Here is a 17906-nt window from a genome sequence, read left to right on the forward strand (position 1 = left end):
TTAATGGCCTAAACTACGAGATTTTGTGCTGCTGACCAGAGTATAATTATACATAGATGTAGAATTTAAAGTATATAAAATGTTTTAGGTCTTTGACTCTCCCTCAGGCAAAATCTACATGGAGGAACCAATAAGAAAAGCTAAAGATACTGTGAGAAAAATTCAGAATGCACAAAAGGACATATGTATTAGGAAAATTCCACATTGTAAAATGCTTTTTAAATTTTTTTAAAAAAAAGGTCTAAATAAATTCACAAAAAAAAAGAAAAGCCTTAAGTTAACTGCCAAATTATATCCTGCCGAGGAAAAAAAAAATTTAATCTTTCAACTTGTAAAAATCTTATAAAATGAAGAGATTAGATATGAAAGCACAGGGACTGATGCAGTAGGCCCTGAGCAAATATTTATTGAAAGATTGAATGGAAGAAATAATGAAAGAGGAGATAGGTGATAAGCTCAAATGACGGCTGACTTTGAACTTGCATAAGTCATTCGTTCAAATCATTTAAAAGAGGCTTTATGTAATACATTTCATTGAGACAGTTTTCATTTCTGGTGACACTTCATTAACATTACCTTCTGAACTTTTATAATATTCCATTATAATTCATTTTGCTTTAGTATATGAAAGATTCTGTTGCCTTTAAAACTAAAAGAAGGTACGAGAATGACCTTCTAAAACAGTTTTACATCAAAAAACAACTGAAAACAACAACAGTTAATTATGAGTTGGTTCTTAGCTCCTAAGTATGACCACATATATGAATCTTCATCCTAACAACAAGGAATTATTTAATGAAAATGCAGCTACGATTACTCACATTTACTTGTATATGGATTATTTACCATATTTTAAGAAAGAAAAGCAACATATTTTATCTATGTGCTGTCCGCTTTATATCCATCCACCCATCCCTCCATAATATAATTATTTATTGAAGGCTTATTGTGTTCCAGTCCCTATGTTGGCTCCAGAGCATCTTCCCAAGTGACAATCCTAAAATCTTTAAAACCCAAGTTGAAATATCGATGTTTTTTAAGTAAAATTTTCCTACTTCTATTTTAAAAGAAAACAAAATCCCAGGAAATTGATGGAGTAGGGAAATTATGTAAGTATATCAATAATTATGCAATGCAAGTTTTCTAAGCTTGAAAATATTTTCAAAGAGTTTATTTTTTTTCAATGTATTCAAAAAAAAAATGTGGGAGAGGGAAAGATAGGGAAGAAAGAGGATAAAAGTGAGAGGTTTAGGGCATTAAAATTCTCAAAAATTGAAAATGGTACTAAGACGGTCAATTTATTTTTTAGTTATATAACTAGTTTGATATTTTTAAAAATTTTCATACAGATACATAAGAAAAACAAATAGAACTCTCTCCTCCTAAAATTAACACCACCATTATAATTGTTATCTAGCCCAGATCTCAAAATAGACAACAGCAGAAACCATTTCCTCAGTGATCAAGTGAAAAGGTAGCTCTAAAGAACAGCTGTTTTAAATCGGTGTGTGTAAAGTGAACCACTTTCTGTTTTGCCAGTGGACACTTTGTAGTATAACTGTGATATTACTACTTTAACACCAAACATTAAGAAAAATTTCTAGGGGCTGGCCCCGTGGCCGAGTGGTTAAGTTCGCGCGCTCCGCTGCAGGCGGCCCAGTGTTTCGTTGGTTCGAATCCTGGGCGCGGACATGACACTGCTCATCAAACCACGCTGAGGCGGCGTCCCACATACCACAACTAGAAGGACCCACAACAAAGAATATACAACTGTGTACCGGGGGGGCTTTGGGGAGAAAAAGGAAAAAATAAAATCTTAAAAAAAAAAAAAAAAAAAAAAAAAAAAAAAAAAAAAAAAAAAAGAAAAATTTCTGTAAAAATCTGGGAGCATATTTTTTCTCTTTATTTTTTTATGTGTTGTTTATTGTCAGTTCCTTAGGAAGAAAAAAAAGTCATTTTAATCACTATTCCATATGCTATCACCCCATACAAATTATAGAAAGACACATTTGTCAGTTATCATTTAGCAAACATTTGTTTAATGACCTGTACTGGGAGCTACTGGGATAGGTACTCATCAATCCATCAAATGTATTCAATACAATCAAATCAAAAGTTAATTGAAGACAGTCCCTAATACTAATAATCTCATGATCTAGTAAGAGAGTAATAATCTAATAATCTCATATCTAGTAAGGGAATAATCTAATAATCTAATGTCTAATAATTTTATGTCCTCTAAGGGAAAAAAGAAATGTAAAAAATTATTAAGACAAAGACGACAGGTGATCAAGAATGAATCCAGGAAAAGCTGACCAGGATTTGGAGTCTGAGGTCGTGCCAAGAGCCATGAGACTCAAAAGGTCCAGTTCCTGTGACAATACACACTTTATTAAAGCAGCTATGTCACGCTATCATTTCTGATGACAGATAATTAGGAACTCTAAGCTAACTTCCCAGGCTCTGATTCTATATTCACAAGCAAACTGTGGATTCATAATTTGTACTTTCAAGTATATTTTTGAAATGGAGCAAAAGCAATGATCAGCAGATTCAGGTATTTCTATTCTCTTGACAGTCATATTTTGCATTGTAATGTATTGGCATTTTGGTTTTGACCCCTGTGAGTTTGGTTAATGTGACTCACACCCTAGTCACTATTAGTAGATTGATAAAATTAATTTTTTAAATTCGAAAATCTAAAGACCAAGGTAATGCCAGCCCTGCCTGAGAAATAAAATCACTACACTACCTTTTTATTAAAACTATTGTATCACATTTCTACATACTTATGCAATGTGGTTTACCAGAAAGAACTGCAGGCCTAAAGACAAAACCTGGGTTCTAATCCCAGCCCCTCATGTATTAGCTGTGTGATCTCAATACCCTTACATAAAAAATGGAGATTAAAGTGCCTCCCCAACTTGTCTCACAAGGTCATTATTAACATAAAATAAACAATGAATAAGAAAGAGCTGTTACAAGCATAAAGCGGTAAGAGGTAAGATGTTATTACTTCCTCACTATCCTGCAAACGCTCCATGCCAAATAGTCCATTAGTGAAAGCAGCACAATCATTTCCAAAGAAATGAGAAAAAATCAATCTTACAATAAAGAAAGGCAAAATTTCCATATCCTCTAGTGTGCTTCCTTACTGACAATTTCTTCCTACAGACCTGGAGAAATAAAATTTGAATTTGCTCGCCACTATAAGAACCCATTTTATTTTCAAAAATTTCCAGAATAAATCTAGTTCAATGTGTTTTTTTCTGGTATACAGCCATATAAATGATGAAATGTGGTCAGAAGAGAGTTTCTAATTAAACATAGATATATATTTAAGAAAACACAGGAATAATTTCAAAATAAAAAGTGGCATTGATAGGTTAACATCTCCCAAAAAGAATGTTTTACCTTTAACATGTCTAATCCTCTAGTTAACATAAAGGAGGATATGGGCATCTCTTTGCCCTGCTGGAGAAAGCAGGTCTAACTGATTAATTGGCAGAAGTTATGATTTCTCAGTTCTCAACTAAGTGATTTATCAGAACTTGCAGAAATGTATTTTGTATTTTGTACCTAGGCTTTTTCTTCATTTTGGGTATAAAGAGGCAATAAATTTCTATTTTAGTTTTATTTGGGTGCCCCTCCTATGCACTCTCATATGAGCTCTCACCCTGAATTGTAACCATCTGTTTACTCATGCTTCCCTACAGACTGAAAACGTATGAAGGGAAGACACCATGTCTAAGTCATCTTTTTATCCTCCAACCACTAAACCAACAACTGGCACAGAGAAGGTGCTCATTAAATGTTTACTGAATAAATTAAAGAATAAACTATAGATATAATATTGGACTGACTTTTCTTTAAAGTCTAATGTTCCTTTGTATTACACTCAAATTTAATCTTTGGATTTTAGTAATATAGATAACATACACTCTGTGTAAGTAATAGATTTATGCAAGTTTAAGCAGCTGAATACTGAAAGTAGGAAATCAAACAGATGCAATTGCTTAAATTATATGTAGCCAAGATGAATATATACATTTATTAATTAATATAATTCACTTATCGGTTCATTCAATACATTTCTTGAGCATCTACTTTGTTCTAATTACCACGCTCAAGAGCTGAGGATGCAAAGTCAGGCAGGCCACATGCTCTCAAGGAGGTGGGTGTCTGTTGAGGGAAAGAACCATGTAAATATTCTGACAGAGGAGTGTGCAGGGGCCATGTGACCACTGGGGAGGGCAGCTAAGTACAACTCAGAGGGAAGGGTTATACGGAAAGATTCCCAGAGAGGTGATGCTTAAACTGAGGTTTGAAAAAACAGCAAGAGTTAACTTAAAACAGACAATCCAGGCAGAAAAAGAGGGTGAGGCACCATAGCTCCATCAGCAGAGAGAAGGTTGCGTGCAGGAGAATGGCAGAAGATGAGGAGATACATAGAGAAAGAGAAGAGAGGCCCCAGATTGTGGAGGGCTGTGTGCCCTAAGGATTTATAGGCATCTTCAGTGAAGAAGGAGCTGTATTAAATTCTTTCCTCAAGGGGCTTAGAGACTACTTAAACATATAATAGCCTAAAAGGACAGTAAAAAATAAAGGGCGGTGGGGGGGGGAGATTTTAGATCAGCAAACAGAGGAAATAATTGAAAAAAGCAAAGACTCTTTTAATTCACGATAACTTAGTAGTTATCTGAACTTCACGACCCAGTTTTTAGATAAAATCACATCTCTTAAAATAAAAGATAAGAGGAAAATTAGGAGTGACTTTGAACTGTAAATGTTCTACAGTTTTGAAAAACAAGGATTTTTTTTTTACTTAAAAAAAGAAATGTTTCTATCTCTCTGTAGAGGCTACATCTCCAAATACATTTATCTCTGTCACTGAAGTACCCATCTTATCTTAGAGTCAGTCAACAATGCCATTATGAATGTCAATATTCATAGGTGAAAGAAAGAACAGTATCAACAGACTGATTGTTTAGCAGACCATTATTGCTAGCAGGTGAAAAGCCCCAGAATGAATTGTCCAGCTGTGCTCCAGCTGTCTTGTACACTTGCAAGGAGAACCCACCAGCACTCCAACTGACAGAGCATCTATCTAAAAGTATTGCGAGATTTTAAAATACGGCACATATCAAAATTGCAACTTGGTTTTGGATTGCTTATTTTTATGTGATAAAGACTTCAGTACCCATTTCAAAGAAGCAATATCTAAATATCTGTTTTCTCTTTTGTAATAAAGTTATTGTTTCATTTTTAGTGACTAACAGAATCTAAGTTATTTTCAGGAAAAAATTAAATAGTCAAATATTAATCCGAATTTCAGTAAAGAATGACAATATATAGCTATAGCTACGGCAAGTTAGACTTAATCTCTTCCAAATATTGCAAAATTCAAGTCGTTTTGTACAAAAGAGACTATGGAGAGAACTACGAATGAAAATGGAAAATCCAGCTAATTACCACTACTTCTAGTTCGTTTTACAATTTTATTTCTAAATGTAGTCTCCTGCAAACCTGAAAAACCACAGGCTGACTCATTTGAATGCAACTGAACAGTATTATTTACTTATAACCTTTTATTTTTGCCTAAGAGGAAAATAAAAGCCATCACTGAAAATTTTTCTTTTTTCTTCCTATAACTAATTGCCAAAGAGAGTGATAAATATAATAAATAAAATTACAAGGTATAAACAAGTAAAGATTTGAAATAGAAAAATTCTGGAAGCATATTCATTACGTTTAACGTAACTTCAGCCTTGTAAAGATTCAATTTGTCAGCCTGTCCAGTGTCTGAGGTGATAACCATCAAGGACAGTCATAACAAGGATAAAGTCATTAAAACATATTGAATTAGCTGTAAATTTTAAGAATATTATATATGAAATAATCATAATTAGTTAATGGATATTATGGTATTTTTTCCTGTGGACTAATTATTTTTCTCTTTCTTCTTTTATATTTCCTTTTATTATAGTTAGCATCATGCTGCTATTCCTGCAAGTACAGAACAAGCATGGGATTTGACTATTTTACTCCTAAATAAATGAATTGCTCAATTTCCTGTGACCATCTATACATACTTCATCTTCAAAAAGTGTGCCAATATTCTATCATAAAGGAGATAGTGACATTCTTTTTTCCAATATGCATGACATTTCTGGACAATGCAGTTGTGGCATTGGCACTAATTTCCATGAAGAAAACCTTTGCAGTTCAATGGCATTCATTATTTGACAAATGCAACTATTTTCCTTATCAATCAGCTCTTACTGAACTTACTAGCAGTGACTGTGGAAACCTTAAGGGCCCATTAAATTTCTAAGAAGAAAGCTAAGATGAAGGACATGCCACTCCAAATTCATGTGCTACTTGGCCTAGCTATCACTACACTAGTACAAGCTGTAGATAAAAAAGTGGAATGCCCACAATTATGTACATGTGAAATCAGGCCTTGGTTTACACCTAAATCCATTTATATGGAGGCATCTACAGTGGATTGTAATGATTTAGGTCTTTTAAATTTCCCAGCCAGATTGCCTGCTGACACACAGATTCTGCTCCTACAGACTAACAATATTGCAAAAATCGAATACTCCACAGACTTTCCAGTAAACCTTACCGGCCTGGACTTATCGCAAAACAACTTATCTTCAGTCACCAATATTAATGTAAAAAAGATGCCCCAGCTTCTTTCTGTGTACCTAGAGGAAAACAAACTTACTGAGCTGCCTGAAAAATGTCTGTCTGGACTGAGCAACTTACAAGAACTCTATATTAATCACAACTTGCTTTCTACAATTTCACCCGGAGCTTTTATTGGCCTACATAATCTTCTGCGACTTCATCTCAATTCAAATAGATTGCAGATGATCAACAGTAAGTGGTTTGACGCTCTTCCCAACCTGGAGATTCTGATGATTGGCGAAAATCCAATCATCAGAATCAAAGACATGAACTTTAAGCCGCTTATCAATCTTCGCAGCCTGGTTATAGCTGGTATAAACCTTACGGAAATACCAGATAACGCTTTAGTTGGACTTGAAAACTTAGAAAGCATCTCTTTTTATGACAACAGGCTTATTAAAGTACCCCATGTTGCTCTTCAAAAAGTTGTAAACCTCAAATTTTTGGATCTAAATAAAAACCCCATTAATAGAATAAGGAGGGGTGATTTTAGCAATATGCTACACTTAAAGGAGTTGGGGATAAATAATATGCCCGAGCTAATTTCCATCGACAGTCTTGCTGTGGATAACTTGCCAGATTTAAGAAAAATAGAAGCTACTAACAACCCCAGGTTGTCTTACATTCACCCTAATGCATTTTTCAGACTACCCAAGCTGGAATCACTCATGCTTAACAGCAATGCCCTCAGTGCCCTGTACCATGGTACAATTGAGTCTCTGCCTAACCTCAAGGAAATCAGCATACACAGCAATCCCATCAGGTGTGACTGTGTCATCCGTTGGATTAATATGAACAAAACCAACATTCGATTTATGGAGCCAGATTCACTGTTTTGCGTGGACCCACCTGAATTCCAAGGCCAGAATGTTCGGCAGGTGCATTTCAGGGAAATGATGGAAATTTGTCTCCCTCTTATAGCTCCTGAGAGTTTTCCTTCTAACGTGGATTTAGAAGCTGGGAGCTATATTTCCTTACACTGTAGAGCTACTGCAGAGCCACAGCCTGAAATCTACTGGATAACACCTTCTGGTCAAAAACTCTTGCCCAATACTCTGACAGACAAGTTCTATGTCCACTCTGAAGGCACACTAGATATAAGTGGCATAACCCCAACAGAAGGGGGTTTATATACTTGTATAGCAACTAACCTGGTTGGTGCTGACTTGAAGTCTGTTATGATCAAAGTGGATGGTTCTTTTCCCCAGGATAACAATGGATCCTTGAATATTAAAATAAAAGATGTTCAGGCCAATTCAGTCCTGGTATCCTGGAAAGCAAGTTCTAAAATTCTCAAATCCAGTGTTAAGTGGACAGCCTTTGTCAAGACTGAAACTTCCTATGCTGCCCAAAGTGCTCGAATACCATCTGATGTCAAGGTCTATAATCTCACTCATCTGAACCCATCAACTGAGTATAAAATTTGTATTGATATCCCCACCATCTATCAAAAGAACAGAAAACAGTGTGTAAATGTCACCACAAAAGGTTTGGACCCTGATCGAAAAGAATATGAAAAGAGAAACACCACAACATATATGGCCTGCCTTGGAGGCTTTCTGGGGATTATTGGGGTGATATGTCTTTTCAGCTGCCTCTCTCAAGAAATGAACTTGGATGGTGGACATAGCTATGTGGGGAATTACTTACAGAAACCAAGCTTTGCATTCAGTGAGCTTTATCCTCCTCTGATCAATCTCTGGGAAGCAGGCAAAGAAAAAGGTACAGCATTGGAAGTAAAAGCAACTGTTATAGGTGTGCCAACAAATATGTCCTAAAAACAACCAACTAAACCTACTTCAAAGAAAAGCTCAAAACTATGGTTGTGCTTAAAAAAAAAAATGGCAGAGAAACGTTACTTTCTAGAAAGACGTTTAAGCATCACCAATGCTGCTCCTGACCAATGGAAATATGTACAAGTTCAGCATTTTAACTAACTGGCTTCAAAGGGTACTGTGGCAACCAAATAAAATAATTCCATTTTCTAGAACTTTCATGTAACTTTTATGTCTGGACTACAGTTAAAGTGGACAAAAACATTTCTGTATTTTTTTTAAGTATATAAGAGTAGTTGAACTGAGCAATACCTCCTCCTGTGTTGTATTACACATATTAGCCACGAGTTTTTGCAGTGACCAGATAAACTTGAATTGACACGTGGTGTAACAAAATGGACAAATTCTGTAGAGTAGACACAGTGAGTATGTGGACCTCTTTTATAAGGAAAAATACATTTTGGATTAAAATCAATTGCTTTTGTCTTGTTTTTGTTTCTAAATAAAGAATAATTTCTGGGAAATGTCATCTGACCAGATATCATTTAAATGATGTTTTTAAATTTGTTTTTCTATAATGAAATTTGAAATGCTAAGAGTAAGACACTTTTACTGGGTCTTGTAACTACATTTTTATAATGCACAAAAATGGATTTTAGAAGGCACTTTAACAATATTGAAAGACAACAATAACATTGTCTTTAACCCTTCATTGAGAAAGAAATCCTCTAGGAAATTATGTATTCACTTAAAGATTTTCTTTTCTTAACAAGCAGCTTTTGGAGTGGATTTAATCAAGTTCACAAATGTAAATCCAACGTCTGAGGAACTAAAAGTCTTATTTTAATAATTAGTAGTAGCTCAATTTTAGACCGCTTGCTTTGCAGAAAATATTGCTAAACTTTTGTGGGACTAATAATCTAGGTGTAATTTTTAAATCTTGCTGTGATTCTAAACACTTCATGAGATTCACTGTGAAACAAGCAAATGATCTAATAATTTGCTATGTTGCAAAGGTAGCAATGAAACAACATCTTCTACATGACCCCAAAAGAAGAAGGTTTATGTACTTGAATAGTAAGTAATCTAGTTGGTGCTGACTCAAAGTCTGTTATGATCAAAGTGGATGGTTCTTTCCCCCAGGATAACAATGGATTTTAGAGTTTTAAAAGACTAGGATTTTCCAAGAGTAGGATTTCAGAATTTTACTTTAAAATATATTGAATTAGTAGTAGAAGAAGTTTATCAGGGTGAATTTTATAAAATTCCCCCTTTTATTTAGTTCACCCCAGTATAAAAATACGTAAATCAGATAACTCCAGAGTTCAATAGAAATTTAAGAGGACAGTTTTGCTAATGAGAAGAAAAGCTTCTGAGATTAATTTGAGTAAAATGAAAAATTAAGTGTGGTTCTCTATGACTACATTTAAGGCACCTAAAAAACACAGCTTAAAAAAAATGAGAATCATTGAATTGAAGTACCTAGGACATTACTAAGTATTTAAGAATCTTATATAGAAAATATAAGGATTTCACTTGGAAAAAACAATCAAGATCTTTTAGAGTTTTAGTCATATATACAAAGAAAACCCACAGTCCTGAAAAACAAACGCATTTGTGTACAAAGGAAACACCATGAAACAATAAAAACTATCCAAGATAATAAGCCATATTTTTTATAGGCAAATTTTTTATCTCTACAAAGCTGCAAAGCTTCCATGTTAATTGCCGCTGTGTCTGTTCATAACCAAGTACTTAACTTTTCTTACAGTAGCTTGCTGCATATTATTAACATGTCACTGGCCTGAAAATATTTCTAGCACTGTAGTCATATCGATTTATTTGTTAATAGTAGACATTTGCTTTTGTGATAGCATTGACAGTTTCTAATTAAATCCTAGTAGTTTTTGACAATGTAGAAGGTAATTGTTATGAACTCCTTAAAACAGAAGGACGAACTGTGTTAATTTTAACAAAACCAAAGCACGAAACTTGCTAATTCAATGTGTTTCCAAAACAAAAATTTTATAACCTGATGAATCACTATCACACAGAGGCTGACATTAGAATTTATCAGCAAGACATGCTCATACATCATAAGAGGTTTCAGCACCACGGACAGAACCTTTTAGAGCCAGGCTATTTGTCAAAAACATAGGAGCTGAAATATGACCTATTAGGATGACGGTACTGTATAGGTCAGCAAGAATTTGCTCAGGTATCTTGTATGTTTCTTTTAAACCTATCTGCATGAAGAATTACACAAACATAAGGTAAAGCTGAGAATCCATTTCAAGCTACATTTTTTCATAGAAAAATTGTAGCAAATGAGCACTCTGAATAGACACCTAATAGTGAATGCTGAAATGAAGTATTTTTGTTACAGCCAAATAAATACAGAGGCTTAAAGCAAATCATGATCCTATTTACTTGCTTAAATTTTAATCTAAACCACCAGTAAGAAAGAAAAGACATTTGCTTCAATGACAAAGAATGGCATTTCATACTCCCTATGTTACCTCCTAAATTTTACATAAAATTAAGTAACCACTGATCAAAGTACTCAGAGCGTATAACTTACGATTTGGTAATACTATGGATATGGTAATCAGATGGATGCAATGGCAAACTTCGCCTTTAACAAATAAAACTCTAAAGTTTATACCTGTAAGAATGCCAACTGATCCCCTTACCTTCTATGGAGGAAAGATTTTTTTTTCACAAAACTAATTTTAAAATAATTATCTATTTCCTAATTTATACTACAAAATAAAACTCAAATTTTCTGAAAATAAGCATGTCCAGTTTAATACAAAAAGGCATAAAAACAACGTGGAGTAAAATGTGTAACCATCATCAAAGCCAAGCAACAATATGCTGCCAGTCACATGCTGACCATTTTGCCTAGAAAGAAATGAGATAGATTTATGGTACATATATCAGTCTTTTGATACTAATGTCAGTTCTTAAATTTTTATTCTAATTAGATAAAAAGTTTTCAAGCAAAACTACATACTAGCAATCATAAGTTTAAAATTACAATTCCTTATTCTATCCATTTAATTATCTTTTTTTGTTTATATTCAATAAATATTTATTATACTGCTATTAGTCACTGGAAAAACAGGAGCGAACAGAACAAATTGCCTACCATTAAGAGGCTTATATTCCACTAAGTTACATTCTGGTTATGTATCACCACTTTCATAAATATGTGTTAACTATGTTACCTAGTAGAGTTCCAGCTTCAATCCATATTTTCACAGAATGATAATACTCAGAAAATTACAGATTTTTTTCTTGGTCTAAAATGTCTTACTTATCACAATGCATTGATCTAGGAACTTAATTCAAACTTATCATCAATCTTATTCACTACATATATAGAAACTAGCCTAATACCATCCTTAAACTGGTTAAATCAAGAGGCATGTCTACTTACCATAAATTATTTCTAGACATAGAAACAGGGATAACTATTATGTTTCCCCTACACAGAGAGATTGATCACCCAAGAAATATGAGAAGTTAAATTCAAGAAGATAATCTAGCACTAACAAAATGTTTACATATTTTATGAGAAGAACCAGCTTACTCTATCCTCTCTTAAAAGATCTTCCAACAACTATGAAGGAAAATCTTACAATTCCATAGCTTAGCCCTTTATGTGAAAAATCGGAAGTGATATGTCAGTTACTAGTAAAGCAAACAATAAAAACAAAAGTTTAAAAGTATACATTTGCTAAAGAAAGAGAAAATTCCAATAAAATGTTCACACAACCACAAATATTGGGAAAAAATTTTCATTGTATACGTCACCATTAAGCAACATCTTTGGCTTCATCCCAATGTTGACATTCTAGGTGATAGGGAATAATAGCAATTAAATTGTGACTACATTGTCTTTAATCCAATCTCTCTTTTTTTAACTTCACAAAATAAATTATAACAAATAAGTAAAAGTTTTCTCGAAGAATATGGTTGCCACAGATATGTTCACTATATCAAACATCCCAAATGGTCACTGGGGATAAATCTAAACAGAAACACTACAATTATTTCTTTCAGAGGATAATATTTTCACCCTTAGTTCTACAGCCCCCACTTCACTAACATCATTTTACCCTGATTAATGTATTGCTAACTAGGTCAGCACTTGCGAGCACAGTGGTACTGTCCTGGAGTGAAACAGCCATGCCTAGAATCAAAACGCTACAATCAGTATAATGGAATTCTGGTAAAGAAAGAAACTGACTCCAGTTTCAACACAATAGTGGCTGCTTTCAAGTGTTCATTTGAAAAGTGAGGGCTTTATCTATTGTTATGAGTGCCTACCACCTTGATTTATCTTATCCCTCTCAAGCAAAGGAAAAGTAAAAACACTATTTGTACACAGGAATAAAACGACAAAATCAGAGTTAGTTCTAATAGTTTGGGTCCATATATCCAATCCTAAGAAAAATTATTTAAAAAGGAATTTTAAAGAATATTCTAGTAGAATACAGACTATTTCAAAAATCTTGCCTAAACATTTCATTAATGATATAACAAAGGTGCCCTTGAATTGACTAGCAAGCATTTAGTATTCTCATGTGATAAGATATCAGATAAAATAGAACACAGTTCCTTTTTATTCTTACTAAAAATAGACAAGCCCACAGAGATTTCAATTTACCTCTTCTAGTTTACTTTACATATACATCAGACGGCTCTTAGCTTATCTTTGAAGTGAGTCATATAATCAATACCAACTAAGGGGTTAGATACATCACAGATACATCAATACAACTTTCTCTTAAAAGCAAAAGAAAGTATTCAAATAAGTAATGAATTCAGAGCAAATATCATATACGATTTCAAAATTATTGTAGAATGGCCTAGAGTAACAAAACATAGCAAAAAGAATTGTAGTTGACCTTGGTAAGCCTTTCAAAAGAATGAACTATAATGGCATTTGAAGACCTCACAGTACTTTGTGTATTTATATTTATCTTTTCTAACTCTAATATATCATCAAGAAACTAATAGCATTATGTGACCATTGTAAGGAAATTTCAGCTTCTCATTAAAACATATGGTTTGGTGTCTGAAGTTATTGGTTCAAAATCCAATTGCGATATCCATTTATAATGCCTCTGGAACAAATAATGGAGTAAGCTTGGGACATAAATTGACCTTCCAAATCTCAGCATTGAGAGAATCAAAGTATAATAAAATAAACACCCTGTCATTTGTGGTACCACATTCAACGCTGGTAAAGATAGAAATAGTTCTTAAACTATCAGAAGTGCCATTATTAAAGAAATATAGTCAAACATACCAAAAGAGTTCTTCAAAAGAATACTATAAAAAATTGAAATTCATTATCAGAACTGAGATAAAGTCAGATATCTCTGGTAAACATCTCTTAAATAATGATTGCAAAGGGGAGTCACTTATTCAATAAAGAATAAGAAATCATGTCTCCAAAATAACTTTAAGGTTCTGGGATTTCCATTACTGTTTCCTAGTCAGTTAATCAATAAACCACCATTCCAATGTGTAATTTTCATATTAAGTCATTTATTTTATCAGAGTTTAAAAAACATATTTACATTAAAAAATGAATTAATTTACGTAATTACATGATTCTAACTACCCAGTTCAAGCCCTTGAGTGTAAAAATAAAAGTCCTTTAAACCATAGATATGATATAGAAAAGATATAAAAAGAGAAGTAAAACAAAGACACTCATTTCTTTATACTAACCAAATCTTTATACAAATATATAGGAACTAATAGATTGCACTGAAAAAAGGAACAACATGAAAAACAAACATGTGAGGTAAGACAAGTTAGGCTTTCTGTCCGAGGTATTATGTATGTCTCAGTTCAGGCTCAGTCCTGAAAGTGACAATGGGATGCTTGAGATATTTTCCTGGCACATAAAACACATAGAAATTAATAAATAATTATTAATACATTATTATATTTGAATAAATATACAATCATATTTACTTGAGTAGGAAGATAAAAACTAGGAAGTAAGAAGGGAAACATTTACTGAATGCTGAATATGTGTCAGACTAACAATTTGCCATGGTCTTAAAAAATCCACTCTAGATCTAAAGGAGAAGAGGTACAGGAAAAATGAACATTTGCCATCTTATTATGGGTCAGGCATACTGATAGATGTGCTTGCTCACCCTCTTGCTCTCTCTCTCCGTCTCATTCTCTCTTTCTCTCTCTTTCTCTCTGTCTCTCTATGCATATAACCATATATATTTCAATTAATTCACTTTCATAAAATCCCCATGAAGTCAGTGTTAATATTCCATTTTATAGATCAGTCTCATAGAAGTTAAGTAATTTTCTTTTCCAAGATAATAACAACAACATAGGGCAGAAAAACCAAAAGACACAACACCATAAGAAATAATAACACTCAAGCATGTCACAACCCCAAAAAATAACTAACGGGTGATATTTGGGGAGAGAACAATCCATCAATGGTAGACCAGATTCATTAATTGTGCTTATTATCTTCTAACTGTCTCCATTAACATGTTCCTTTATAATATGCTCATCTCAGTTTTGCATGAGGAATTAGGGATAAAGGCCCCTATTTATCAACTTTCGGTTATTACTTGCCAAAGACAGAAAAATGAGCACTGGTTTATCAAAAAACAAAAAACAAAAAACAAAACCCTGTACATATTCTTATAAATAAAACTTTAAAAATAAGCATATTCACTAAGTACTCACTGGGTGCAAGGCACTTCTAGGGACTTTCAAAAGTGTTTTCTGTAATTATTTCCATGCATCCATATTACAGTCCCAATGAATAAAGCTCTTCTGTTTTTCAATTCCATTACAGAAAAGTATAGAATGGTCAGTTATCTGTTTAACCTGCTTTCTGATTCATACATAGTAATTCTGACCTTAGAAGGAGAATCTTACATAAAGAGTAAAGATTCAGGAGGAGAACTTTCCAACCTTTTGCCAACATCCTCATCCTTGCATGTTCTGGTGCTTAACACCAACAGCTTAGAGAGTCAGAAGTCAGAAGTCAGTTCGTTCTGATAGAGTTTAGCTTTGATAGAGTTTAGCTTTGTTGGAAGACTTGTAGTCTATTACACACCTTGGGCTCTGAAGAGTTCCAATTTATGAATTGGTTCTGAGGAGTTATAATGAATGAATGTGTTCTAGGAGAACAAAATTATTTAAGATAGGTTAGATGACATACATTGTCAATGAGTGGAGCAGCAAAAAAATATTAAATAATAACTTGACACCATCAAACTTATCCATGTGATTAAAACCTACAGATGCCCATATACGAAGCTGACCATCTACACTTCTCAGTAGAAGAAACAAGGTGGTTCATTAAAACAAACACTTGCATTGATAAATGAGCTTCTATGGAATTAAATTGGCATGCAAAAATAATTTTATGTGTGAAGTAGTTCCTCAATATGCAACAAGTACTAATTTTTGCTTGCAAATATTTGAAAGTTACTACATTGAACCATGTTCACATACTAAATAATATGCCGCCACTTTGATTTTCTTTTTTTAATGAATTGTTTGTATAGTGGAACTCATTCCAAGGAATGAAATTTGGAAAATAGCAGTAGCAAACTTTCTAAACAGAGAAGAAGGAATGGCCCATATTTTCATTCATACATGAATTTTATTCATGAATTCTTCATTTATTGAGAATATACTATGTGCCAGACGGGACATTAGCTACTAGAGATTCAACATTGACTGTGATAGAAAAATTCTCTGACATAAAACTTACAGTCTACAGGTAGATATCAACAAATGAATCTGGTAATTGTAATATAGGTTAATAAAAATATAAGAGGCATGGGCACAGCTTACATGTATTGGGGGGGGGTGGGGTACAGGGTATCATAAAGAGGCCCAGAAAGATTTCCAACAACTAAGACTAGCTTTACACAATCCCTCAATTAGAGCAGAGAAATACTGGGAGCAGGCTAGGGACAGTGTGAAGATGACAACAGGCTGATGAATTCGAATAGCACCAGAGTACTGAGTAACTGGGAGAAAGTTCTGAAGAATAAAAAAGCTGGAGCTGGCTTCAGAAAGAAAAATGGAGAGATGGTAAAAAATCATACTTTACTTGGTGCTAACCATGGTGGAAACCAGCATCCTAGGGGAAATGACTAGACAAAAGTTAAAACACCAGGACTAATTTATAAGGCTACAAATATTAGTTTTCAATGTTTCGATCCTGTCTCCCTCTGTAGCCAAGCCGTAGTCTCCTATTCAATTGCTTTTCTTCCACAGCTGGGAATATGAGAAGTAGGAAATAAAGAAGAAAAGGAGATAGACATAGGCATTCACTATATACTACCCTCTCAAGCCTTCCCTAATCTGAAACCACACTGCACGTACACATACTCAAAACCTTCCAAGCATACACTTGGACACATACCCTTAAAGTTCAGGGTAAGTATAGTCTATTATTTGCAAGATATCCTAATGAAATTAACACAGAGTCAAAATGCTACTCCAGCTCTCCACTGTCTCCCCAGAGGGCAAATAAATGAAAAAGGCATTTAATTCTGGGTATTCTGAATGGTATTCTGGGCAGTTTAGTACATAAATCCCAAATGCAACATAAAATTAGGGTCTATGTTTTGAATTTAAGATTGTTGTACTTCTATTTCCACTGTCAATTGTATTTCTCTTTCAGAAATTTCACAAATATGTTACATAGAGTTTAATAAGTATAAAAATAGATGCAAGAAAATCAGGACAAAATATTGTGTCTCATTTCTTTGGACCGTGTTTCCCACAATACCAGAAACAGTTTGAACTGGATCTCATAGGTATCACTTTCCTCAAACAATAGAAAAAAAAATTGCCTTCTATTGTATGTTTCCAATTGAGACCTCGAACTCAGAATAACTTGAAATAGGAAAGAGTATTTGTACAGGTACAGACCCACATGAATTGGACACATTCTAGATGTTTTATAGTTTCTCACCACTGTGCTCTCTTAAGAAAAAATTTTTCATTAAGATTATCTAATATAAAGTAATCCTAATATAGGTTATTAGAGTAAAGAAATGTATTGTGTCGCAATAATTTAAAGTTTGATTTTGAAAATGTATTTAAAATGTATTTAAAAATTAATAGAGGAGATAAGTATTAATAGACATAATAAACATTATAGACAATAATATACATAATAAAAGAGATAAGTTTTAGCATAAAAATTTGGAGATACTTTCGCTATTAAATTTTCTCAAAAGTGTTTTGGGGAACTGTAATATAACGACAATTAAATTAGTTATTTTCAATTCTTCAATATCTTTTGTTTGAAAACTTTGTTGGAGATTTTTACCTCAATCTAAGGGGGAAATTCCAAGCAGAAAATAAATTGGGTAAAAGCACATCCACCTCCCTATGATATTGAAAACA

At 33.5% G+C, this 17906-nt stretch overlaps 2 protein-coding genes across 16 annotated transcripts in view; one reads left to right on the forward strand and one right to left on the reverse strand.

Moving 5' to 3' along the window:
- LRRN3 (leucine rich repeat neuronal 3) overlaps positions 1-8995 on the forward strand; it is a 36576-nt gene extending 27581 nt beyond the window's left edge. For all 8 annotated transcript variants that reach the window (XM_005609312.4, XM_023640167.2, XM_014739099.3 and 5 more), the window contains one exon: positions 5987-8995. In XM_005609312.4, coding sequence (XP_005609369.1) covers positions 6348-8474 — 2127 coding nt within the window. In that variant the 5' untranslated portion in view covers positions 5987-6347 and the 3' untranslated portion in view covers positions 8475-8995. The remainder of the gene's footprint in view (positions 1-5986) is intronic.
- Positions 1-17906, reverse strand: part of IMMP2L (inner mitochondrial membrane peptidase subunit 2) — an 854823-nt gene that overhangs the window by 429767 nt on the left and 407150 nt on the right. The gene's annotated exons all lie outside the window — the stretch shown is intronic.

This window comes from Equus caballus, chromosome 4 (assembly GCF_041296265.1).
Source record: "Equus caballus isolate H_3958 breed thoroughbred chromosome 4, TB-T2T, whole genome shotgun sequence".
Classification (NCBI taxonomy): domain Eukaryota; kingdom Metazoa; phylum Chordata; class Mammalia; order Perissodactyla; family Equidae; genus Equus; species Equus caballus.